The following is a 17996-nucleotide window of genomic DNA, read 5'->3' on the forward strand; positions in this document are numbered from 1 at the left end:
CTGCGGGCTGATATTATCAGGCTGGCAAGGTACATAGTTATTGGTTTCTTCCCAGCCTAAAAATACCTGCACGCAGCTGTCCCAGAAGTGGTACATCACATTACATGCACTAATTCTGGCGCTTCGCCTTGGCTTTTCCCGATTGCCCAGGCCCATTGGAAAACGCTGTAATTGTTTTTGGGGTTATCAGCTGTGAATTGTCCAAAATTCATAGCATCGGGCCCTGGTGTTAGTAATGGAGAAGCATCTATCAAACACCCCTATTACTAATCCAAATAATAAAAAAAAAGACATAGGCACACAAAAATTGTTTGTCATACGCACACACAGTAGTCACCTGCCAGCTCTAAAATGGTTACCTTGAAAAGGCTTGGCTTAAGCTACTCTGTTTCACAGATCTGAGGTGTTACCATGGTCTTCATTCTTTAATCCCTGTACAGGGATCAGTACTTAAACAGAGGTCCCTAGTTAGGGGCCACAGAGTCATTTGCTGATTGGTGGTGCAAGCTGGCAAGAATGCTAGTCAGGAAACTGAGGAGATCCAGGAAGTCACATCAGTAACAGAATCAAACAACAAGCAGGTAGTCCAATGTAAAAGCGAGGTCAATGTATGGGAATCTCAGGTCAAAATACAGGAGCTCAGGACAGAGGCACAAACCAGGATAGAACCTCTACTGACTGGCAGTGTGAGCTGATAGATAGAATGGTCCCACCCACTGCTTACAGTAGACAGCAACCAACACAACAGAGTAATCCTGTAGCTTCCAGACTGGACAGAACCCGAAGTCCAAGGAATAAAATAGGATTGATGCTATCAAGCATCACCAGCAACAACAGTGTGGCGTTACTTATCGGCCACAGCAAAAACTGGTAGAGATGTTACAACTTTATTGAAAATAAAACATTTCTCCAATATTTCACTACATTACAAAAAAACACAAAGAAGTATGTCCGCCGTAAGCCAGGGAATCCACCATAGTTCATTATTAACACCATGGCTTGATACCAGCTATGTTTTTGGACAATTCATAGCTGATATCAACCCGAAATACCAGGGTAATCAAATAAAGCTGAGGCAAAAAGCCAGAACTGGCACATCTAATGTGATGAGGAACTTCTGGGGCAGCTGCGGTTGGTATTTTTTGGCTGGGAAGAGCCCAAGAACAATGGACCTTCCCAGCCTGATAATATCAGCACATAGCAGTCAGCTTTAACTTTGCTGACTATCAAACATGGGGGTACCCCACTTGTTTTTTTTTTTAACTTTTAATTGGCTAAATAGCTGTACAATCCATCTATCTATCTTGTATCTATCTATCATCTATCTCTCTCTATTTATCCATTATCTTTGCTCATCTGTAATGCATAAAAATCTTTAATTTCTTGGACGCATTTAATTCTGGTCCATGTTACACGAACTATACACAGATGTCACACGGATGCCATCCATGTGCTGTATGTGTTTTATGGACTCCTAAACTTCTATTGACCCTTTTCATCCGTACTGACGGTAAAAAACTAACATGTCTCCGTGAGGATCACATGGACATACAACATACGTGTGGTTCACATGGACAAACAGTGCATGTCAAAACTTGGAGGTGTGAAGATCAACAGAACTTTTAATGAGTATGCAAGTGAATGTGTCTCCAGCATGTGTGAAAATGGACAGTACATGTACTGGAAACACATATATGCGAAGGGGGCTTAACATAAAATCCTGATTTAAAGGGGTTGTCTAGGACTATTTTATTCTATTTCTTTGGGCCTAGGAGCTGCCTGTTCTGGCCGGTGCAGATTTCTGCTGACACAGAGCAGACAGTTACACACCATTCCTGCTGCTGCCTTCCGCTGACATCACGTCAACAGAGCAGCAGTTTCTCTTCTGCTCCACTCTCTTGATGGGGTGACAGCGGCTCCAAGACTGTCATCTGTCAATGAGTATAACATTGGCAGTCACGCCCCGTTGACAGAGCATCCTGGAAGAGTAAATGCAGCTCTGTTGATGTGATGCAGCAGATTAGCTTTAACTATGGGCATCTACCTACCTGTTATTTGCCCATAGGTAAAAAAAAAATTGTCTTGGACAACCTCTAATGACTCTTCCCTTTAACCTCTATGCATTAATGCCGTCTGATTGATAGCATGGCATTTATAGGTAGGGCTTTGAGCCATAACAATCATGGATAAATCATTTTAATTTGGTCCATGTCTGGTAGACCTCAGTGGAGAGCAGATAGACTGCTGCCTTCATTTATATTACACAGTATGCATCGGGCATTGGCCTTCACCTGTCCTACACATCCAGTCTATCTCTTTTTTTTTAGTTACCATTAGTGTGCTAAAATGGAATAATAATGCTCTGACATTAATCTCCATTCATAATCTGGCATCTCCTACCACTCTTCACATTAGCTGCTGTTAGACAGGTAACAAATCTTTATAAATATAATAATGTATCTCTTTTTATTCTAGATGATCCTGATCTGTGTTCTTCCTGCTTCCCCAGTTATTATATGTAAGTTTACCCTTTATTAATAAAGTGCAATTTATTTATTTATAAGATGTATTGGAGTGTGTTTAGCAAATTTAAAGACTACACTATATACATTACATAAATTAGCACCGCCTATAAATTATACCAGCCCACATGTGTGCATAGATTTAAAGGTTCAGCAAAACGTACCTGCTTTATCTTAAAGGGAATCAGTCAACAAGTTTTTGATATTTCAAATGAGAGCAGAATAATATAGGGACAGAGACTCTGATTCCAGTGATATATAATTTACTGCACTACTTGCAGTTTTATCTGCTGCAGATCTAGCAGTTATCTGAATGTTAAGCTCTGTATAAACCCGCCCACAGCACTGATTGGCAGCTTCCTGCCTATGCACAGTGTACACAGAAAATTGCCAATCATTGTTGGCGTGGGGTTATAGAGATAATATGCTTGACTACTAGGCAGCAGGTTTACTAGTCCTCAAGTGATAATCTCCTGCTGATAAAACTGTGATTTTATGAAAAAAGGAGCCATGTAAGTGACACATCACTGGAATCAGGGTATCTGCCCCTACGTTATGCTGCTCTCAGATTAGGTGGTAAAATCTGGTGACAGACCTTCATGAAACAGTACCTACTTGTGTCTAGTATTGCATATCTTATTAAAAGACCTGGTGGAACCTGCTCATAAAGATAGAATAAAGAGCAGAAGAGTGGCTTCTTCAGGGGTGGGCATAAGTAAAAGGTGGCCAATGCAAATCTTAAATATACATATAATTACATCAATAATTACTAAACTATTACCAGTTGTGCAGAGGCGGCAGTAATATTTACTATAGCTGGTGTCCAGAAATGTGAAATGCGCATGTTCAGGAAACCTACTTTGCATACTGTGAAACCGAAAGTTAAAGAAACAGCGCGAGAGATAAAAATTGAATGCACATGCGCACTCTGAGTACAGCGGAAATGATAAAAAAAACAAATGGCACATGCGCAGTAGACCAGTTGACGACATTACAGACAATCGCACAATAGGTCATCTCGTCAGTTGCACATACGTCATCCACCTTATTATCAATTAGCAGGTAATTTTACTGTTTTTTGTGCAAGCGCATTCTGTCCATATGAGTGATTTTGTTTTATATATTGATTTTGATATTAGATATTCACACAACCATGCTGATGCTATGTGCAGGCGCCAAGTCATCAGCTAAAGGCCCCGTCACACTAAGCAACATCGCTAGCAACATCGCTGCTAACGAACAACTTTTGTGACGTTGCTAGCGATGTTGCTGTGTGTGACATCCAGCAACAACCTGGCCCCTGCTGTGAGGTCGTTGGTTGTTGCTGAATGTCCTGGGCCATTTTTTAGTTGTTGCTGTCCCGCTGTGAAGCACAGATCGCTGTGTGTGACAGCGAGACAGCAACAACTAAATGTGCTGTCAGCAGGAGCCGGCTTCTGCGGAGGCTGGTAACCAATGTAAACATCGGGTAACCAAGAAGCCCTGTCCTTGGTTACCCGATATTTACCTTTGTTACCAGCCTCCGCCGCTCTCACTGTCAGTACCGGCTCCTGCTCTGTGCACATGTAGCTGCAGGACACATCGGGTTAATTAACCCGATGTGTGCTGTAGCTAGGAGAGCAGGGAGCCAGCGGTAAGCATTGTGCGCTGCTCCCTGCCCTGTGCACATTTAGCTGCAGCACACATCGGGTAATTAACCCGATGTGTGCTGTAACTAGGAGAGCAAGGAGCCAGCGCTAAGCGGTGTGCGCTGCTCCCTGCTCTGTGCACATGTAGCTGCAGCACACATCGGGTAATTAACCCGATGTGTGCTGTAACTAGGAGAGCAGGGAGCCAGCGCTCAGTGTGCGCTGCTCCCTGCTCTCTGCACGTGTAGCTGCGTGCGCTGGTAGCCAAGGTAAATATCGGGTTGGTTACCCGATATTTACCTTAGTTACCAAGCGCAGCATCTTCCACGTGGCGCTGGGGGCTGGTCACTGGTTGCTGGTGAGCTCACCAGCAACTCGTGTAGCGACGCTCCAGCGATCCCTGCCAGGTCAGGTTGCTGGTGGGATCGCTGGAGCGTCGCAGTGTGACATCTCACCAGCAACCTCCTAGCAACTTACTAGCGATCCCTATCATTGTTGGGATCGCTGGTAAGTTGCTTAGTGTGACTGGACCTTTAGTGTACATTATATAATCTTGTCAACTGGTCTACTGTGCATGCACCATTTGTTTGTTTGAGCGTCTCCGTTCAACTCAAAATTTCTGGGACTTCTAGTGTTAAAGGGGTTTTTCAGTATTAGGAATGCATGGCTGCCTTTTTCCTGTGTCTCCTATTGCAGTTCTAAACACTTGCACTCCTGAAGAAGCTTGAAATCTGTTAAGGGTCTTGTGTGTTAAAAGAGATTTCCAGTTTTGGAAACATGTCTGTCTCCAGGCACAATTTGTTTTAAGAAAATAAATTGTTTTAGTCACCCTCCACCGCTGATCCAGGAGTGTTTTATTGTCTTCACTGCTGATGTCACATTGATAGCACTGCAGACAGTCAATGAGCTCAGTTGCTTTAAATGGCTCATGCCAATTGTGTACTTGAGCAGTGCTGTAGAACTCAATTATTGGATGCAACGTTTTTGAAGTGGCATCAGCACTGTAGACAATAACAGACACTGGGAGCAGCCATGGAGACTGTGGATCCAGGTAGGTTGAATAAAGACTATTTCTATTACCATATCTTCCGGCGTATAAGACGACTGAGCGTATAAGACGACCCCCGAATTTGAGAAGATTTTCATGGGTTAAAAAGTCGTCTTATACGCCGGAAAATCCGGTATTTAACCCCTTCACCCCCGGCCACTAAAACACCCTAATGACCGGGCCATTTTTTGCAATTCTGACCAGTGTCACTTTGACAGGTTATAACTCTGGAACGCTTCAACGGATCCTGGCGATTCTGAGATTGTTTTTTCGTGACATATTGTACTTCATGTCAGTGGTAAATTTAGGCCGATATTTTTTGCGTTTATTTGTGAAAATTTAGGAAATTTTGCAAAAATTTTGAAAATTTTGCAATTTTCAAATTTTGAAAATTTATGCCCATAAATCTGAGAAATATGTCACACAAAATAGTTACGAAATAATATTTCCCACATGTCTACTTTACATCAGCGCAATTTTCGAAACAAATTTTTTTTCCGTTAGAAAGTTAGAAGGGGTCAAAGTTCATCAGCAATTTCTCATTTTTTCCAACAAAATTTACAAACGAATTTTTTTTAGGGACCACATCACATTTGAGGTGACTTTGAGAGGCCGAGGTGACAGAAAATACCCAAAAGTGACCCCATTCTAAAATCTGCACCCCTCAAAGTTTATTAACCCTTTAGGTGCTTCACAGCAACCAAAGCAATGTGGAAGGAAAAAATGAAAATTTTACTTTTTAACACAAAAATGTTACTTTAGCCATAAAATTTTAAATTTTCACAAGGGAGAAAAGAGAAAGTGCACCCTACAATTTATTGTGCATTTTCTCCTGAGTACGCTGATACCCCATATGTGGTAAAAATCAATTGTTTGGGCATACAGCAGAGTTCGAAAGGGAAGGAGCGCCATTTGAATTTTTGAACACAAAATTAGCTGCACTCATTAGCAGATGCCATGTCGGGTTTGAAGACCCCCTGAGGTGCCTAAACAATGGAGATCCCCCACAAGTGACCCCATTTTGGAAACTAGAGCCCTCAAATAATTTTTCTAGATGTTTGGTGAGCACTTTGAACCTCTGGGGGCTTCACAGAAGTTTATAACGTTGAGCCGTGAAAAGAAAAAACATTTTTTTTACCACAAAACTGTTGCTTCAACTAGGTAGCTTTTTTTCACAAGGGTATCAGGAAAAAATGCACCATAAAATGTATTGTGCATTTTCTCCTGAGTACGCAGATACCCCATATGTGGTGGAAATCAAATGTTTGGGCACACGGCAGGGCTCGGAAGGCAAGGAGCGCCATTTGACTTTTTGACTGCAAAATTAGTTGCACTCATTAGCGGACGCCATGTCGGGTACCTCATATGTGGTGGAAAGTAATTGTTTGGGCGCATGGCGGGGCTCAGAAGAGAAAAAGCACCATTTGACAGCAAAATTGGTTGGAATCATTAGCTGACGTAATGTTGCATTTGGAGACCCCCCTGAGGTGCCTAAACAATGGAGCTCCCCCACAAGTGACCCCATTTTGGAAACTAGACCCCTCAAGGAATTTATCTAGATGTTTAGCGAGCCCCAAGGGGCTCCACACAAGTTGATAATGTTGAGCCATGAATAAAAAATTTTTTTTCACCACAAAAACTGTTACTTGAACCACGTAGCTTTTTTTTTCACAAGGGTATCAGGAAAAAATGTACCATAAAACGTATTGTGCAGTTTCTCCTGAGTACGACGATACCTCATATGTGGTGGAAAGTAATTGTTTAGGCACATGGCAGGGCTCAGAAGAGAAAGCGCACCATTTGACAGCAAAATTGGTTGGAATCATTAGCGGACGCCATGTCATGTTTGGAGACCCCCTATGGTGCCTAAACAGTGAAGCTCCCTCACAAGTGACCCCATCCCCTCAAGGAAATTATCTAGATGTTTGGTGAGCCCCTTGCATCCCCAGGGGCTCCACAGAAGTTGATAACGTTGAACCGTGAATTTTTTTTTTTTTTTACCACAAAATTTTTGCATCAACCAGGTAGCTTTTTTTTTTTTTTACAACGGTATCAGGAAAAACTGCACCACAAAACGTCTTGTGCAATTTTTCCTGAGTACGCAGATACCTCATATGTGGTGGAAATAAATTGTTTGGGCGTATGGTGGGACTCAGAAGAGAAGGAACGCCATTTGACTTTTCAAACGCACAGACGCGGTGCACTGATCGACCACTGCAGGACACATATTCGGATGAGATACAAAAAGCGTCGGTGATACGGAAAAAAAGAAAAAGTCACGCCAAAAATTGAGCAGGGATGCCGATCCGTTATGTGCATCCCTGATCAGCGCTCGGCGGGACGCACGGACAGATGCGATACAAAAAGCGTCGGGGATACAGAAAAAAGTCACGCCAAAAATTGAGCAGGGATGCAGATTTGTTATGTGCATCCCTGATCAGCGCTTGGCGAGACGCACGGATGGATGCGATACAAAAAGCATCGCGAATACGAAAAAAAGGTCACGCCAAAAATTGAGCAGGGATGCCGATCCGTTATGTGCATCCCTGATCAGCGCTCGGCGGGACGCACGGACAGATGCAATACAAAACGCGACGGGGATACGGAAAAAAAAAGTCACGCCAAAAATTGACCACGGATGCAGATCCGTTATCTGCATCCTTGATCAGCGCTCGGCGGGACGCACGGATGGATGCAATACAAAAAGCGTTGGGGATACGAAAAAAGTCACGCCAAAAATTGAGCAAGGATGCAGATCCGTTATGTGCATCCCTGATCAGCGCTCGGCGGGACGCCCGGACAGATGCGATACAAAAAGCTTCGGGGATACGGAAAAAAAAAAGTCACGCCAAAAATTGACCACGGATGCAAATCCGTTATCTGCATCCCTGATCAGCGCTCGGCGGGACGCACGGACGGATGTGATATAAAAAGCGTCGGGGATACGAAAAAAAGTCACGCCAAAAAGTGAGCAGGGATGCAGATCCGTTATGTGCATCCCTGATCAGCGCTCGGCGGGACGCACGGACAGATGCGATACAAAAAGCGTCGGGGATACGGAAAAAAGTCACGCCAAAAATTGAGCAGGGATGCCGATCAGTTATGTGCATCCCTGATCAATGCTCGGCGGGACGCACTGACAGATGCGATACAAAACGCGACGGGGATACGGAAAAAAAAAGTCACGCCAAAAATTGACCACGGATGCAGATCCGTTATCTGCATCCTTGATCAGCGCTCGGCGGGACGCACGGACGGATGCAATACAAAAAGCGTTGGGGATACGAAAAAAGTCACGCCAAAAATTGAGCAAGGATGCAGATCCGTTATGTGCATCCCTGATCAGTGCTCGGCGGGACGCCCGGACAGATGCGATACAAAAAGCTTCGGGGAAACGGAAAAAAAAAGTCACGCCAAAAATTGACCACGGATGCAAATCCGTTATCTGCATCCCTGATCAGCGCTCGGCGGGACGCACGGACGGATGTGATATAAAAAGCGTCGGGGATACGAAAAAAAGTCACGCCAAAAAGTGAGCAGGGATGCAGATCCGTTATGTGCATCCCTGATCAGCGCTCGGCGGGACGCACGGACAGATGCGATACAAAAAGCGTCGGGGATACGGAAAAAAGTCACGCCAAAAATTGAGCAGGGATGCCGATCAGTTATGTGCATCCCTGATCAGCGCTCGGCGGGACGCACGGACAGATGCGATACAAAACGCGACGGGGATACGGAAAGAAAAGTCACGCCAAAAATTGACCACGGATGCAGATCCGTTATCTGCATCCGTGATCAGTGCTCGGCGGGACGCACGGACAGATGAGGTGTAAAAATGGACAGGATACAGGGAAAAAAAAAGTTATACTCACAGTACCCACAGGAGTAGCAGGAGGAACAGAAGGCAGGCGAGATAGACAGCTGTACAGGAGTCGCAGGCAGGACGTTGGACAGATCAGCAGAAGACCCAGGAAGAAGGACCCAGAGATGGAGGCAGATGTGATCGGGCCAGTGAAGAAATCGGACGACCCGGTGAAGGCAGGTAAGAGGACGTCAAGGGGAGAGGGGAGGGGGAAAGCAGAGGGGAGGTGGAGAGCAGAGGGGGGGGGGGGCGGGAGAGCAGAGGGGGATACCGGAGAAGCAAGGAAAGAAGGAAGGAAGGAAGGAATGAAGCAAAATAGAGATGACAGAGGAGGCAGGCAGATCACAGGGGGAGCAGATCGGGATGTCGGGGGGCAGATCGGGGCGTGGGGGGGCAGATCGGGGGGGGCACGGGCAGGGGCCATAACGGGAGCGCGCACGGGCTGGAAGAAGAGTGCAATACTCACATGGAGCAGGCAAGAAGACGGTGACATTAGCGGAGGCAGCGGTGGCGTGGTACCACAAGTACCAGCCACTCCACGCTGCAGACATGTTGGGGGAGGCTCCCCAGACCAGCACAGGCCTGGGGAGGGCGGCCACCTGCAGATCAGACCGCCCCACTGCACACTGATTGGAGAGATTGCGCGTCATAGCACGATCGCTCCAATCAGTGCTGCAGGGGCTGGGGGCGGCATGTTTGAGATCCATCTGCTGTAGCTGCTACAATAGATCATAGCAGGATCTCATAGTATCGCACTAATTCGGGCATTATTTTTGCCGAAATCAGTGCGAATGTTGTGGTTGGCGGTTCAGATTTGAACAGCCAATCACAACGATCGTCGATGGGGGGTTGTGATGCCACCCCCCTGGGGTCAAGCAAAGGTGCCCTGCTGTAAGAAACAGCAGTGGACATCATTTGAAAGCCGTTGCTATGGCCACGGCAATCAAATGAAGTTTAGGCAGTAAAATTACGTCCCTGGTCGTTAAGTCACGTTAAAATAGGACGTAATTTTACTGCCCGCGGTCGTGAAGGGGTTAAACAAACTGTGCCTGGAGACAGGAATTTTCCAAAACTGGAAAAGCCCTTTCAGCCCTTTAAGACAAGCTGATAATAAGGTACATCTAAACAAAACAGCAGTCAAGCGTTTTGCTCATTCGTCAGGTGAGATTATTACTAAGCAAGCTTAACCTTTGTCAGGCTGCATAATTTTACAACGTTAACAGCGACCCCTTATCTCGGAAGGGGGTGGAGATATTTTATTGAAATTTGGCCAATATATTCTGGACCAAAACTGCAGAGATGTCACGAAATTTCAGCCCTCTACGGCTTTTGGAAAAAAAAATGTATTGCAATTTTATAACAGGTTACAATTGTACCTATTCAGCCGGACAAAGGTTTAAAAATCTTTGTTCATGGTAACACATCATTCTTTTTTAAATAGGTGATGTGCTGCTGATGATAGCGATGTCACACATGCACAGAACAATTAGCTCAAGGATCGTTCTGCATCCATAAAATTGTGGTCAACCTGCCTAAGAAGGCCATCTATGTGAGACCCTATGTGGGTCTCATATAGATGATCATGGCTTGGAGTTATACACAGTAACAACCAATGCTAAAGTGACATCCAGCCATGAAAAAATGAGTATAACAGCAAGCATGATCATTAACTGGATTCCATTGGAATCACAATCTGAAGAGTCTCTATAAATCTGAATTGTGTGACCCATATAGGCTTCCATAGAAAAAGGAACTGCATCAATGGACTCTCAAAAATGTTAGGAGACCCATTTTCTATAGTGAGAAATGTGTAATAAAGGATTTGTACGTAGAATGGATCTGATTTTAGCTTGTTATAATAATATGTAACACTGACTTTTTATGCTACGCATACCTTTATATACACTGGCACCCTAGGGCATCACTATCACAAAAAAAATACATTTTAAGCAAAGGAAGTCAATGGGAATCTATTTAACTAGATGTGTATGTGCTGGATATTCCCTATATTTCATCTAAATAGATGTAGATTATTTCGGTTTCTGGTTCCCAATTCTTGGAGAATAAATGCTGCTTATCTAGCTATAATTTTAATGACTTTCTGATCTACAAACTACAGGTTTTTACTTTATTTCATTTGATCGTGTGTGTTGTTTATATAATGTATACATGTACTGTATATTCATGGTTGTTGCACCATGGAAGTATTATTTGTATGCATTCACTTACTAAATTATATTTAACCACAGCAATACTGTTAACCTTTCAATTTATTTAGATTGAGGTGTATGTGATACAGCTTTAGTCAGTTGACACACAGGTCTCGGGAGCTGTATATTTGAAGCCAGAACTGATACGTGACTAGTACAGGCTGCAGTTTCAATTATATCAGGGACACAATTTTATCCCATTCTCGGAGAACCCCTTTAACACTAGAAGTTCCAGAAATTTAGAGCTCCCCCCTGAAGTCCCGAAAGAGGGTCAAATGACCCTTAGTCCAAACTGACATCTCTGATGGCTCCAATTAGCATCCTTTCATTTGTAAATGTGGCCATTGCCTGAGGAATCTTCAGGGGGCAATTGTGTTGATCCACCTCAACAAAGGTCTTGTAAGATAGTGTAAACAAAAGAATGTCATTTGACCCGTCTCTAGGTTCCAAAGGTAGAAATGTTAAATGACCCCTCTCTGGGACTTCTAGTGTTAAGCACTTGGTATTATCAGCACAGACAAAAATGTCAGATGTTTCATGTTTTTTTAACTGCACTTGTATAATGTTGTTGTACCTTTCTGTACCTCTAGATAACCACATTATGTTTCTATGCAGGTTTCAGAATTTCTGCTACGCAGCCTGTCCAGATAACACATACAGCAACGACTCAATAATGAGTTGCTTCTCATGTGAACTGTCATGTTTCAGTTGTACTGAAAATGAGTGCACATACTGTGAAGAAGGTTTCTATCTGACAGGTAACTTGAGCACCATCACTACTTATCACGATCTACATATTCAGGAGCGCTGCACAAAAATTGTCACCGGTCCCCCAATAGGGCTCAGAACATAAGGAAATCACACCATAGGAAGCCCACAAAAACAAGTGGACAACATACAAACTCCATGCAGATGTTTCCCTTAGCTCGACTACCACACAAAGATGTTAACACATTAGCCACTATGCGGACCAAGTCCTGATTCCCAATAGAGAAATTGTATAACTGCAGCCATGAGATAACCCTTATGGGAGAGTGGGGACTGTGTATTTTATTTCTTCTGTATTTTCACAGATGGGGCTTGTGTCAGTGACTGTGGTCTTGGATTTTATTCTGATGATGTGGATAGAGAATGTGATGCCTGTTATAGAACATGTGATACATGTACTGGACCAGACTATGATGAATGTACCACCTGCAAGCCAAAATTACAATTTCAGAGTGGCAAATGTGTAAATCCATCGGGGCAGAAGGAAGAAAGGCTTCCGGGAACATACTGGAATGGTAAGGCGAGAAAAGAATGCATGTAGCCGTTATCCTTTCCAAGCAAAACGCTATACAATGTTGTTTTTAATAAAAGAAGCATTGCCACCATTTCTGTATGAAGCTGAGGATAAAAAGGACAAAACAGGGTCTTATCAGGTATAATAGTGAAGCATGCATGTAATAACACTCACCTATTGGGGTTGTGAAAGTCACAACCCCTATGAAAGCTTGAGATAATAGCGGCTGCCACTGCCCCATGTGGGTTAAACTTCAGTGCTGGAGAGGGAGAATGGGGTTAATGCCGTGCTGCTGCCAAATGAATAAACTGTTGATATATTAAAATATTCTTTTTGATTTCATAGGTCTATGCATTTCAGGGATCAAAATCCCTCTCTTCAGGACAAAGGAAGAGTTTGTTGATTTTCTTCCTTCGTCCTGAAGAAGGGTATTTTGATCCCTGAAACGCGTAGACCTATGAAATAAAAAAAGAATATTTTATTATATCAACAGTTTATTCATTTGGGAGCAGTGCGGCATTAACCTCGTTCTCCCTCTCCAGCAGTGAACCATTTCTGTATGCTAAGAGGGCATTGAGCTGTGAGGGGGTATAAAATATAGCAGCTGGATCTATAATGTCTATACTGTATTTAATGTATTAATAGAGGGGCCCTTTATTAAAGCAGGATACATTAAGTGGCAGCAATACCGTGCTGTAGAGCTGGGTCTGCTTTGCAAATTGGTATGTTAATGCTTGTCCTTATCTGTCACTTAAAGGGGTTTTCTGCGATAAATTTTAGTTAGTGCAACTTTTTTTTCTCATGTAAAATTTATGCTAACTCCCATCTGCAGGTCTATAGATGACTTCTTTCCGCACCTTTGGCCATAGTTGACATTCTACAGAGGTGACATCATTATTACAGTGGACGTAACTGCTCCACCCAATCACCAGAGATTGGCTGAAATAGTGATATGTAAGTGATAATGATGATATCACTGCTATAGCCGGTCAACAAAGGTGGGAGGTGAAGTAGAGACGCATCTCTGGACCAGGGGACATTGTTAACGTGGCTTTTTTTAAATGCCGTGAAGAAGCTCCACTCACATTGCTTTGCACCCAAACAGAATGTGGAAAGCCTCTGAGTACCATCAGCTTCCCGAACATGCGCAGATTGAAAATTATGCTGGGGATGTACACCAAGCTTTAATGCGCGTGCCCGGGAGCCTAGCTTTCAGTGCACAGGTGAGGGATTTCTTTGGATAGGCGCGTTTGTCGGAGAAGTTGAGTCCATCATTCAAACTGCTGTGGGTGTGATTACTGGCTGGAGGAGTGTGACTGAACTGATATCCAGTGCCACTCACATAACTGGAAGCCAGGGATTTACAAAAAAAATAGTTAAGATTCAAAGTGATTTTTTTTTTTACTTATATATTGGGATGGTTTAACTTTATATACACAGGTTAGGGATGTGAAAAAGAGAGAAGGGTGTACAAAGGCACTAGTATTTTTGTAATATTAGAATATATAAGTGTATACAAAATAAGTGGAAAAAATTACCTTTATTATTTAATAAAGTACAGAGGAAAACATAAAAAAAATTAAAAAGGCAAAAAAAAAAAAATGGGGGGAATGCATGCAAAACAACATATAGAGCATGTATAAAAAGCAAATGTGTCCTAAAAGAGTGGAACACATATGGAGGGTTATTTGAAAATATGCCTCAATCCAAGATTAAATCAAACAACAATACTGCTGTGTGACCATGGAAGAACAAATAAGTAGAAAGTAAGCAATAAATGGGAGAAAGTAGAATGCCCCACACGTTAAGAGATTTGTGGTGGCTACATCAGGGGTGTGATGTAAATAAACAGTGGGTTTATTTGTGTGCATATATATATATATATATATATATATATATATATATATATATATATATATATACATATACATACAGTGTGTCCACCCATATCCTGTCCACGGCCATTAACTTGAGAGCGGAGGCAGCTATAGGCATAGAAGTGGTGTCTGGGTATGGTAAAGTAGCCATGCGCTACGCAATGAAACCACCTATAGCGCCACCTGGTGGAAAACAATGGAGTTAGCATTTTTATCTCGAAAATGGAACGAGATAGAGAAAAATAGTGAATTAAAAAATTGTAGGGCATCATCAATTCAATACGAATTCACACCTTGCATACAGAAATGCTATGATATGAAACCCATGACCCCACCAACAACATTGAATTCTGCTAAAGCGCAAAACATGCCCCAGGCTGGGGTGTAAAATAAAAGACACTAAACCCATACAGTGTGGTAATGAGCAATGCGTTAACCAATATGGTATAGAAGCATGTAAGGGAAGCAGAAGAAATGAAGCATGAGAAAAAAGAAGAGAAAGAAATGGGAGTAAAAAAGGGGACACAAACAACCAAATAATAATTATAATAATTAAAATAATAATAATAATAATAATAATAATAATAATAATAACAATAAAAATATATAATGGTAATGTCCTAGGCATGGAATAGATCACAAGGATGTATATACAGCTCTGGCAAAAATTAAGAGACCACTGCAAAATTGTTAGTTTTTCAGATTTTTCTCTATATAGGTATATTTTTGAGTAAAATGTAAACATTTTTTTATTCTATAAACTACTGAAAATGTCTCCGAATTTCCAAGCAATACATTTTTTATTTATTTTCTAAAAATGAGAAATGGTCAAAATAACAAAAAAATGCATTGCTTTCAGACCTCAAATAATGCAAAGAAAACAAATTCATAATCATTTAGAAACAACAATACTAATAATGTTTTTACTCAGGAAGAATTCAGAAAGCAATATTTTGTGGAATAACCATGATTTTTAATCACAACTTTCATGCGTTTTAACATGCTTTCCACCAGTCTTTCACACTGCTTTTGGGTGTCCTTATGTCACTACTGGTGCAAAAATGTATGCAGTTCTTCTTTGTTTGATGGCTTGTGACTATCCATCTTCCTCTTGATTACATTTCAGAGGTTTTCTGTGGGGTTCAGGTCTGGAGATTGGGCTGGCCATGGCAGGGTTTTAATGTGGTGGTCCTTCATCCACACATTGATTGACCTAGCTGTGTGACATAGTACATTGTCCTGCTGGAAAAACCAGTCCTCAGAGTTGGGGAACATTGCTTGAGCAGAAGGAAGCAAATGTTTTTCCAGGATAACCTTATATACGGCTTCATTCATACGTCCTTCGCAAAGTTTAATCTGCCAAATTCCTGCCCAATTTCTAGAGTAAGGTAATCTTCTCTGATCAGTCTAATTTTCAGCTTTGCCCAACATCTTGTCGTCTAATGGTTAGACGGAGACCTGGAGAGGCGTACAAGTCACAGTGTCTTGCACCCACTGTGAAATTTGGTGGAGGATCAGTGATGATCTGGGGATGCTTCAGGAAGGCTGGAAATGCGTTGAGTTATTCGGAGGGCCCTCCAAATGTACACTATCATACAAACTGTATACTGACTACTCTACATTGTTTTCAAAGTGTCATATCTTCAGTGTTGTCCTATGAGCAGATATAATAAAATATTTACAAACATGTGAAGGGTGTACTCACTTTTGTGACATTATATATGACATTATATATATATATAAATATATAAAAATATATAAATATACAGTGCAGACCAAAAGTTTGGACACACTTTCTCATTCAAAGAGTTTTCTTTATTTTCATGACTGAAAATTGTAGATTCAAATTGAAGGCAACAAAACTATGAATTAACACATGTGGAATGAAATACTTAACAAAAAAGTGTGAAACAACTGAAAATATGTCTTATATTCTAGGTTCTTCAAAGTAGCCACCTTTTTCTTTGATTACTGCTTTGCACACTCTTGGCATTCTCTTGATGAGCTTCAAGAGGTAGTCACCAGAAATAGTCTTCCAACAGTCTTAAAGGAGTTCCCAGAGATGCTTAGAACTTGTTGACCCTTTTGCCTTCACTCTGCGGTCCAGCTCACCCCAAACCATGTTGATTGGGTTCAGGTCTGGTGACTGTGGAGGCCAGGTAATCTGGCGTAGCACCCCATCACTCTCCTTCTCAGTCAAATAGTCTTTACACAGCTTGGAGGTGTGTTTGGGGTCCTTGTCCTGTTGAAAAATAAATGATCGTCCAACTATACGCAAACCGGATTGAATAGCATGCCACTACAAGATGCTGTGCTAGCCATGCTGGTTCATAAGGTTCAGCAGCACATCCATAAAAATGATGAATTTATTTATTCCATATATAAAATGTTTAAAAGTACAAAAAGACGCGTTTCGGGAACAACCCTCGTTCACGGTCCATTACAAATGTCACACACATATCACTTAAAAAGGAAGTAGGGGGGAGGGAAGGGGTGGGGAAAAAAGGGGGGGGAAGCAGCATATATTTGACATGTCAATTACTCAATACGATTACACAAAAAAACAAATTTCAGTAAAGATACAATAAATCATTCCTTAAGTTCATGCCCTTTGGATATCTGCTGTCAATAGTATAAATCCACTTTGCTTCTCTGTACTGAAGCAATTTCTTTAGGTCTCCACCTCATCTAGGCAAGGTAACCCTTTCAATGCCAGTGACTCTGAGACTGCTGCAATCACCACCATGATGTTTCAAGAAATGCTGGGATGCCCCAGAAAGACTCCTCGTAGTTGGATTAACCACATCAAAAACATGCTCGGATATGCAGCGTCTCAGAGTCCAGGAAACACACATATCACTTAAAAAGAAAGTAGGGAAGAGGGAAGGGGTGGGGGGAAAAAAAAAGCGGGGGGAGGTGCACAAAAAAGCAGCATGTATTTGACATGTTAATTAATCAATACAACTACACAAAAAACAAATTTCAATAAAGATACAACAAATCATTCCTTAAGTTCATGCATTTGGCTATCTGCTGTCATTGATATAAATCCACTTTGCTTCTCTGTACTGAAGCAATATCTTTAGGTCTCCACCTCGGCTAGACAAGGTAACCCTTTCAATGCCAGTGACTCTGAGACTGCTGCAATCACCATCATGCTGGTTCAGTATGCCTTTAATTTTAAATAAATCCCCAACAGTGTCACCAGCAAAGCACCCCCACACCATCTCCTCCTCCATGCTTCATGGTGGGAACCAGGCATGTAGAGTCCATCCGTTCACCTTTTCTGCGTCGCACAAAGACACGGTGGTTGGATCCAAAGATCTCAAATTTGGACTCATCAGACCAAAGCACAGATTTCCACTGGTCTAATGTCCATTCCTTGCGTTCTTTAGCCCAAACAAGTCTCTACTTCTTGTTGCCTGTCCTTAGCAGTGGTTTCCTAATAGCTATTTTACCAGGAAGGCCTGCTACACAAAGTCTCCTCTTAACAGTTGTTCTAGAGATGTGTCTGCTGCTAGAACTCTGTGTGGCATTGACCTGGTCTCTAATCTGAGCTGCTGTTAA

At 42.3% G+C, this 17996-nt stretch overlaps 1 protein-coding gene across 1 annotated transcript in view; it reads left to right on the forward strand.

Moving 5' to 3' along the window:
• The window catches only part of PCSK5 (proprotein convertase subtilisin/kexin type 5), an 883213-nt gene that overhangs the window by 687125 nt on the left and 178092 nt on the right, over nt 1-17996 (forward strand). The window contains exons 25-27 of the mRNA XM_075318085.1: nt 2476-2518; nt 11886-12028; nt 12344-12553. Of these exons, the coding sequence (XP_075174200.1) occupies nt 2476-2518; nt 11886-12028; nt 12344-12553 (396 nt within the window). The remainder of the gene's footprint in view (nt 1-2475; nt 2519-11885; nt 12029-12343; nt 12554-17996) is intronic.

Source organism: Anomaloglossus baeobatrachus, chromosome 1 (genome assembly GCF_048569485.1).
Source record: "Anomaloglossus baeobatrachus isolate aAnoBae1 chromosome 1, aAnoBae1.hap1, whole genome shotgun sequence".
NCBI lineage: Eukaryota > Metazoa > Chordata > Amphibia > Anura > Aromobatidae > Anomaloglossus > Anomaloglossus baeobatrachus.